The sequence below is a fragment of the Homalodisca vitripennis genome, chromosome 2, assembly GCF_021130785.1.
Source record: "Homalodisca vitripennis isolate AUS2020 chromosome 2, UT_GWSS_2.1, whole genome shotgun sequence".
NCBI classification, from domain to species: domain Eukaryota; kingdom Metazoa; phylum Arthropoda; class Insecta; order Hemiptera; family Cicadellidae; genus Homalodisca; species Homalodisca vitripennis.
The window spans coordinates 235,508,483-235,518,535 of NC_060208.1; the positions used below are offsets into that span (position 1 = coordinate 235,508,483).

Genomic DNA, 10,053 nt, shown 5'->3' on the forward strand with positions numbered 1-10,053 from the left:
AGTGTGAGAAGTACTAAGTTGGTAGGTATCCATAGTGATATTTAATGTCTGCACCAGTGATGTTGGCAGTATGTATTGTCAGGCGATGTAACATACGATGTGGTCTAAAAGAATAAAAGAATGCTCATAGGCTGCTCTCCTGTGACGTCACATCACGCCACTACCCTACAACCAACGGTCCAAGCTGGCCAGCCAGCAGTCCACCCGGAGTCCACCACCAGACACCGTCATGTAACCTCCGCGTCCCGTCCGTTCCTTACGAGCGGTCCTAGAGCAATGTTACTCTAAATGTGTAGTTTAATTATTCTTCCCGACCCATAGAGAGTACAGTGTCGACCCGCATACATTACAAGTACTACATAATTGTTCAACTGAGAGCCTGCCAGATCAGATACAAGAGGGTTTGACTCAAATAAAACTAATCCCGGTTGGCAGACCTGGAGCAGTATTTATTTGTTTCTCAAATACAATGCTGAGAAGATTTTAAAAATAGAGTATCTACTCACTGTATAATACTCTTTTCTTTTTGCAAATATAGCTTGGTTTGAAATTCATGAGGTGTTGTCAATAGATTCAATCCCTAGGTGGTGAACCTCTATGGTGGAAGTTTAAAGAATCTGGTGCAGCACTAAGATAAGTATTTGGGATTGAATGAAGATTATGTGGAAAGGTGTACTGTCAATAAAAGCTTTTTCACGAGCTTATATTTTTAAATTATAAAATGGCCCTTTAGGAATAACTCCTGAATATAATTCACCCGATTCCTCAAATAAAAATTTGTTATTTCATGTTACACTATGAATCCCCCTTTATTTTGAATAGAGATGGGAATTTTACACTTTTTCAGAGAAAATACCTACTGTCAATGATCTGGAAGTTTTTGGAGCTGACTGGAGTAGATTTGTGAAAGGACTTTTGCCTTCTTACTCTTACAGTTTAATGTACTGTAGCTGTCTTGTTTTTCTATAGAGTTCTGTACTGTTGATGGGTATATCTGAATAAGATATACGTCACTATACGGGAGTCCAGGGAACATTCAGGAGAAAATAGTACAAGGAGACTGCTATATGCATCATTTTGGACTGCTAAGTGATTATCCAGATTAGGAGGAGACACCTGTTCAGGGCATTTCGAAAACCTGCTATGGTGGGAATTTTAGCTCTTAAGGTCATGAAGGAAACAGGATTTTTCCGGACATTTGCCATCGTTCAGTGAAACAAGAAAACAGTAACACAAATGTCCGGAAAAATCCTGTTTCCTTCACAATCCTTCCATTGTCAAAAATAACCTTTAAACAAAGAACTTAAGGTCATCTTAAGATTTATCAAGAGCCTCAAGATAACATGAATTGTCTAAATTTTTAGGGTTGTCACAATAGGGTTGTCACAACAGATCTTCAGGATCATGGTGACGTGACTATTCTATTGTCCTTTTAATACTAGTATATCATATCATATATGCACTGTTAAAATCTATGTAGCAAAAAACAAGTATCAGAATTCAGGGATTTGCCTTTTATATGTGATATGCATTTGTATATTATTTAAGGATTTGTGATTTTTGTAACCAGATGTCCTACTGACTTTGGCGTGTTTTTTATGGAAAATTAAGGAATTTTACTCATAGTGAATATTTTGGCCTTAGAGTTTATTTGGACACTCTGATCTTCAGTCATTCTACTGGTTTGGTTTGGCCAGTAGGGCAATTAGTCCTTAATGAATAGAATTCCCAACTTAGAAAACTATGTTGTATTGTATTGTATTGTATGTACTTGTAATATTCAACATTTATTATGCAAAAGCATAAGTTTCTAAAAATGCTTTAAAGTATATTTTGTTACATTTTTCAGGTCTGGAACGAGACACTTACAAAGTAGCGAGACAAAGTATCATAGACATGATTCTTGCTACTGAGATGACAAAACATTTTGAACATTTAGCAAAGTTTGTCAGTGTTTTCAACAAACCCAACTCTACTTCCGATGATGGCAGTGGGGATGCCAAGGTATTTATTTTAGTTCATAATTTTTTGTACAGCATAGGGATATTTGTAGATTTATTGCCTTTCCATTGTTGTGAACTAATTGTCATTGATTGTTAAAAAAGTATAAGCTAAAATAGAACTTGTTAAAATAAAACTTTTGTAAAATAGAAATTAGACAGCTACTTCCTATTAAAATTAGAATGATAATTTAATTTACTGAGTTAACTTTTGTTTTGCATCTTGTAAAAGAATTATTTGTTTGAATTCTTCATTTTTCTATAGATAATAGATTAAAATCAATAACACTATACATATATGTTTACATACATAAAATTAAACTCAACTTACAAATTTATTATTGCGCACACATTTGGAAAATTGTCATATATTGCTTGAATCAGTACAAAAAGACAATAAATTTAAAATATACTTTTCAGATGTGTTAAAATAAAAAAAAAATACTCTATTGAAGAGTATCTATGTGATACAATAATTTAATAACATTATGATTATAAATACATAAATTTAAACATTTTATTTTTTACTTTTATAATTATAATAACATTCTACATATTTAATCGCATAACATTATACTTAATTAATAAAATGTTTGACTTTGACGATGTTTCATAACTGACTGATAGTAACATTAAGTTCTATTGTATATCTTGACAATGTCACCCGTTCTTCCAGCCGTGCTGAATTAAAAGAATGTATGTTATGTAAACTGTGACAGTAAAGAATTTGAATCTGAATATTTATAGTTTTCAAACTCCCCAGGGTAAAACATGTTCTCCCTCAGACTCACCATTTATACTTATAATAATTCTATAACCTCAAAATTATTCTGATACTATGCCACAAGGAATGGACACAGCCCCTTAATTAATGGGGCAGATTATTTTGTAATAATAGAATTTGACAAAATAAACCTTTAAATTCCAGAGCCCAAGTGACTGTGGAGGAGATTTTGCACTGACTTCTAGTGCTGATGAGATCAATCTCGTCAGAAGGATGATGATTAAATGTGCTGATGTGTCAAACCCGACTAGGCCTCTCAAAATGTGTGTTGAATGGGCCAGGCGAATTGCAGAGGAGTACTTCTCTCAGGTAACAATAGATTTACAAACTGCTATAAAAGGTTAATTTTACAAAGACAGTATCCACTAATTTATAAGTCCTTAAAGGATATATGGAATGTTTTAGGAAGAAGCAATATTTTTTATCGGCCTTCAATTAGTGATAAATAATATTTTGGTGGGTGAAATAGGGTAAATGATTTGTAATGGAAGAAAAGTTAAGCAAAGCCGCCAGATTCTGTTGAGATAAATATTCTAATCAGCCTTTGTATCACTCCAAATTTGTAATTGTTTCTTTCTACAGACATCACATTCAATTGATCTGTGGTAATCTTAAAAAAGAAATAATCTTTTGTCACTTTTATAATCTTAATAAATTTGTTTTAAAGATCACACATGTCTAATGGATATATGTCATCATATGTGCCTTGTTGCCTCACAAATACCAAGCTATCTCATCTATATGGATCATCTACTTGGATTATCTATACAGAGAGACTAATACGGATTAAATTCTCTCATTAAAACCAACTATGTTAATGTACACATCAAGATTGCCATATATCCAGTACACATATCAGTATAAACAGTATACATTTAAAACAAGACCACAATATAAAATTTTTAGCAATGAATTAATACAGATGAAAACTAGATCCGAGATGTAAATGTCAACTAAGGTTGAACTTAAGAATGCCTCTTTGTGCCATATTGTTACAGAAACTGAGAACAGGTTCTATTTCTTTAAAAAAATCTCATATCAGCCTTTGAATTTGTTTATGTAAAGATAATACTAAAACAAATGTGAGTAAAACATTGCTTGTAGAAAACTATGAGAATAATGTTAAAGCTTAAAGATAACATCGTCAGAGGCTCATTTAAATGGCTTGGCATTATAAACACTTAATAATTTATGGACTTTTTAATCAATTTTATACTTTAAAAAATAATCACTCCTAATTACAGTATCCCGACAATCTCATACTAATAAAATTCAACACCATACTTTTATGAGAACAGAAAGGGGAAAACTAGAACCAGAGACAAGACTATAATCTTGACTCTGATAAGAACTGTTAAAAAACAAGCTGTGCTGGATTAAGATGTTGTCAAAGTTACTAAAAGATGTAAATATTGAAGCAAACCGTAAAATATTTTAAACTAACCTAAAATAATGAAAATCAACAATTTCACTCTTTTATTAAATGCTTAAATGTGTAATGATAAAAATCTGTTTAAATATGTTCTATTACTTTTTATTTACAGCTATAAACTTAATTGTAATTCAGGAAGTTAGAATGTAAAGGAGTTGGAATCTATACGTTTTCTATAACTGAACAAGTGATTTATAACACTATTTATGTACAGAAGGAGTATTTATTTGTAAACTAAAGGTTATAGAGAATGTTAAATGTTGTTAATAAACTGTTCACACTAAGACTAGTGGGATCATGTACAGAAAATGATTCAACTCAATGTGATTTTATATCAAAAACACAATTAATAACAATATTTGGCTTTCTTTCATAATTTAATAATTTAAGATTTGAGATATACAGTAAACATTTACTAAATATAATACATGAATTTTTTCAGACGGATGAGGAAAAAGCTAACCATTTGCCTGTAGTGATGCCGATGTTTGACAGAACCACATGTTCCATACCCAAGTCCCAGATGGGATTCGTTGATTTTATCATAAATGACATGTTTGAAGCATGGGATGGTAAGTACATTATGTCAGTCATAGTCTGATATATGTCTCATGTTTCGATGTGACATTTAACCGCAGTGATATCAGTTTCACAGTGACACCTAGGCGTCGAGTGCACGTTTGTGCTGAGATCTCCCAGTACTGAGTATTTTCCCCACATTTGGTGGTTTTTTGATAAACTATTGAACGAGTTATCAAAGTTTTATTTCTTTAATAAGCAATCATTCATAAGATTCATAAATATTTTCAATACCAATTAAGGAAGAAATATAAATTTATATTTCAGTAATTCCATTATTTACTCAGCTATCAGTAAATAAACATCAAACAATAGTCTGTAAAACAACAAACCAAAACAGTAGTACTCCCAAACTTGCATGACACGATGCACGTCTTATCCAACTACAGTAGTTTCACTGATATCCAGAAGATTGCAAATCCTACTGAATAGCAATCACCTCATTTCTGACATAATATGGCCTAAATAAATTAAATAATTAATTAACATAATATACTATTATTATGTTAATATTACAATGTTGTTATTATTCAACTATTATTACATGATATTAGGTGATAACTAGAATAGAATAGAATATATCTTCATTGAACATATTCTTAGAGAATAGAACAAAGGTCAGTGTTTATGTCACAATCAGTGTATGAGTCAGTGTATGTAAATTACAAAGCGCTTGTCCTCCACTGAAGGAATTCCTGGACACTGTAGTATGGATGCTCCAGCAGCCAGCTTCTTAAGGAGGTCTTGAAGTTCTTCTCTGGAAGCTTTCTTAGGTAGTCAGGTAGATTGTTAAAGAACATGGCTCCTTTATATGATGGTTTTTTTCTCGAACAGAGTCAGATGATGAGGGTCAAGGAGGAAGTTGTTTCTATGTCTGGTGTTGTAGGGGTGGATGTCACCAGTTCTTGCGTGCCCTGTTTTTGTGGCAAATAAGATCGTCTCTAGGATATAGAGTCCTATGATCGTCAGTATTCCTAGATGTCTGAAAGCTGCTCGCCATGAGTCCATTGGTCCTAATCCACTTAGAGTCCTGACAGCCCTTTTTTGTATAACGAGCACCCTTTTAAGATTTCCAATTGTCGTACCTCCCCAGGCTATCAGTCCATATCTGAGATGACATTCAAATAGGGAAAGGTATGCTGTCAAAGCTACTTGAGGGCTACTGATTTGTTTTATTCTTCTCACTGCATACAGGCTACTATTAAGTTTGTGGCAGAGTTGATTGATGTGAGGTTCCCATGAGAGGTTTTGATCAACAGTTAGACCAAGGTACTTTCCTGATTTAATTGTAGTTATTTCTGGGAGCCCGTCATATTGGTTTGGGTTAGATGTAAAGACTAGCTGTTGGGTCTTTGAGTCATTTAAGACTAAATCATTGAGGTGGCAGTATTGCTTAGCCACATTGTATGCAACAAAAGAGTCTATATCTAGCTGAGCTTTGTTCTTATTTGCTAAAATCAAAGCTGTGTCGTTAGCATACATTACAATTTCACAGTGGTTTTGGAGATAATTTGGGAAGTCATTTGTTAGGAGAATGTACAAAACGGGTCCAAGCACGGAGCCTTGAGGTACTCCTCTGCTTACTGGTAGTGGCTTGGATTTTACTTTCGTCACAGTGTTTTTCTCCAAGTAAGTAAGTTCTACTACTTGTTCCCTGTTGCTCAAGTAGCTCTTAAACCAGTCAAGTTCCTTGTCAATGACTCCAAGAGAGTGTAACTTTTTCAGTATGAGTTCATGGTCAAGGCAGTCAAACGCTTTACTAAAATCCAAAAATATGCTTGTTGCAATTTGTCCTTTTTCCAGATTGTCGATGATTTCTTCAATTAGTTGAGCTATTGCTGTTGAAGTTGATCTGTCTTTTATAAAACCGTGTTGTCTAGGGGTGAGAAGATCGTGCTGCTTGAGGTGGCCCAGTAGTCTATTTAGTATTACTCGCTCCAGTATTTTAGAAAAAGTAGAGATTAGGGAAATTGGCCTGTAGCTGGTGGCTTCATTTGTTGCTCCACATTTGAATTTCGGATAGATTTTTGCGAGTTTTAGTTCATTTGGAAATATTCCATGTGAAAGTGATTTATTAATGATGTGAGTCAGTGGGGTGATTATTTCGTGTTTGCACTGTTTGATCAATTTTGATGAGATCTCATCCTCCCCTGCTGATGTTTTTGCTTTTAAAGAGTCAATGTTTTTTTTAATTTCTTGTTTGTTGGTTTCAGAGAAGGCTAGGTTTGGTGTTTGGTTGTTGTTTGGTGCTATTACAGGTGTCGATGTTCCATTTCTGAGGAGTGTTCGGTCAGCGACTGTAGTAAAGAAGTAATTTAAATGATTGGCAATAGTTATTGGAGAGTCAACGATTTCTTCCTCTATTTTTAGGCATTCTAGTGGATTTTTTGAAGATTTTTCTTTTCTTTCATTATTTATTACATTCCACACAGCTTTTGATTTGTTGTCCGACTGTTCTATGAATGAAGAGTTGCACTGTTTACGAAGAGTTTTGAGTTTTATATCATAACATTTTTTCTTTCAAGCTGTTTCTTTTTTGTCATCAGGGTGGCCAGTAATGATTTGTTTATTCAGTGCTTCTAAGTATGATAATTTTAGGGCCTGACTTTCATTGTCCCATATATTTTTGTAGGGGTTTCTTTTCTTCTTTACTATCTTGAGTGGACATGCTATGTTCAATGCGGTTTGAAAAATTCCACTAAATGCTTTATAAGCAGTTTCCACATTCTCGGTGAGAGTGACTTTAGTCCAGTCTTGGGATTCCAGATTGTGCTTCAATTCTTGCACTGTTCTTGCATTAAACTGTCTTCTTTTTGTTTGGGTCAGTGGCTGTTTCGTAGAATCTGTGAGAATCGTACATAGTTGGGCCGTGTGGTCTGAGAGGCCTGTCTGTGTTATTTTGGTAGCTATTTCCGTTTCTTTTATGTAAATTTCTTGGTGTTACTTTAGATGACAATCTTAGATGAGAAAATCACATCAGTCAGTTAAATGGGAAACTAAATTCAGCATGTTATGCTATTCGTAAAATTAGAGACTTGACTGACTTAAGAACAGCAAAAACTATTTATTTTAGCTATTTCGAATCTGTGTTGAGATATGGAATTGTTTCCTGGGGAAGTTCACCATTTATTGAACAGGTTTTCAAAACTCAAAAGAGAGCAATCCGAATTCTAAGAAATTTGAAATTTAATCAATCATGTAGAGGACATTTTTTTAATCTTCAAATTTTAACAGTAAGAAGTATTTACATAATGGAAGTTTTAACTCAAACATATAAAAGAATACAGTCCAATCCCTTTATCTCCCATCATAACTACACAACACGTAATAGTTATTCTCTACCTGTTCCTATACACAGAACAACCCATTTTAAAACATCTTTCTCTTACAATAGTCAGCATTTTTTTAACAAATTACCTTTAGCATGGAGAGAGATTCCTACATTAAAGGCTTTCAAAAAAACTATTAAAGAATACATGCTTCAAACTGAAATTTATACTTTTGACGATTTTCGTCCGAATTCACCAGAAAATAATTAAGATGTGAAATATCATACCACCTAGTATTAGCTATATGTTACTTGTGTTGTAGTTAGTATTTTTTTTAAATTGTTATTTAGTATTTAGTGTTATTATTTCTTGACGAGCCTTATAACATTGTAATGTTCTATTGGGCTAATAAATCATTTCATTTCATTTCATTTCATTTCGTGCATATAAAATCTATAGAGGTCTGGCTATGATTTGTTATTCTGGTTGCGGGTAGATGAAGTCTGCTCAAGCCATGGCTAAGGAGCATTTCATCCAGGTTTCTTCTGTCATTGCTTTCAATAAGATTGTCTACATTCACGTCCCCCATCTAGCAAAATGTAACTAGGGCATGGCGGTTATACACAAAATTAGAATTTGTGGTGATGGTTTCATGATTAAATCAAGAAATCACCAATTTTACTATACCATGCCCAGTCATAACCAACCATATAAAGATAGCTCAGTTGGTTTATGGTGTTATGTTATATTACGAAACATGGGTGTATGTAGGACTTTATTTTGAGGAGTATAGTGTCAGGGGCTAAGATCATTTATATACTACTAGCTGTTTCCCACGCTTTTCGTAAGCTTTGCCCGTGTAAGAGCATTTCTGGTTCAAGTAAATTATATTTCCATCGCCAATGTAGAGTTTTCCTTGATGTCACGATCATGAAAATCTATCAAAAGTGTATTGGACACATACATGTCCTTTATTATAAAGTGGTCTAACACTCAACCTTTAAGTTCAACCAGAAACTTATTTTAAAAACAAATATACATCATAAATTAGTGCCTTCAAATAGTATTTGGCAGTTAAATATACGTAACTGCCTTGCAATTGCAGTTTATAATGTGCAGGCGATTTGAAAACTTTTATCTTTTGCAGCGCCGTCTGGTGGCGAGTTACATCAATGGGCGTAGCATATAAACCTTCTCAGTGGAAAAATACATATACATACAAATTTTCATAATGATCGGCCACATAGTTCACGATTCCATAAAGGACAAACACACAAACATTCATTTATATATATATATATATATATATATATATATATATATATATATATATATATATATATATATATATATATATATATATATATATATATATATATATAGATAGACAATTGTTTTTTAGTTGTTTAGTACTTTACTAAAACCATATGTTTGGGTAAAACTCCAAAAGTATAAAAATTTTAGAACATCTAAGACTTATTTTTATCTAACTGGAAAGTTTGGTAAAAAAATCTAATTACTTTTTTCTTCTTATGTCTGAGCTTTAACAACATACAATGCACACACTTAACATACATTTTCATATTACTCTTTTCTGGCTGAAATTAAAGTTTTTACAAATGTTACATTAGTTTTAATATATTTCAGACTGCTAAAAGTGATTTATTATTTCAGCCTTCATCGACATGCCAGAGATGTTGTACCACCTGAGAAGCAACTACCAGTACTGGAAGGACCTGGAAGAGAAGGGCGTCACAAGCCTAGGGGACGTTACCCTCAAACAGTCCAGCAGTTCCAGCCCCAACCCTAACCTCCCTAATATACCTGAAAAATCTTTCTAATGCCTATTTTATGACAAATGTATTAATAGACTAACTTTTTTAAATAAACCATGTACTTAAATATAAACTATGCTATTTTTGTCATGTCGTCAATTTTAATATATTGTGTTCGTAATAAGATAAATAAAGAAGTGTGTACAAAAAGGTT

At 33.1% G+C, this 10,053-nt stretch overlaps 1 protein-coding gene across 2 annotated transcripts in view; it reads left to right on the forward strand.

Annotated features, from left to right (window-relative positions):
• Nucleotides 1–10,053, forward strand: part of LOC124355514 (high affinity cAMP-specific and IBMX-insensitive 3',5'-cyclic phosphodiesterase 8) — a 586,103-nt gene extending 576,050 nt beyond the window's left edge. For both annotated transcript variants that reach the window (XM_046806676.1, XM_046806677.1), the window contains 4 exons: nt 1,850–2,004; nt 2,929–3,093; nt 4,659–4,788; nt 9,739–10,053. In XM_046806676.1, the coding sequence (XP_046662632.1) occupies nt 1,850–2,004; nt 2,929–3,093; nt 4,659–4,788; nt 9,739–9,905 (617 nt within the window). In that variant the 3' untranslated portion in view covers nt 9,906–10,053. The remainder of the gene's footprint in view (nt 1–1,849; nt 2,005–2,928; nt 3,094–4,658; nt 4,789–9,738) is intronic.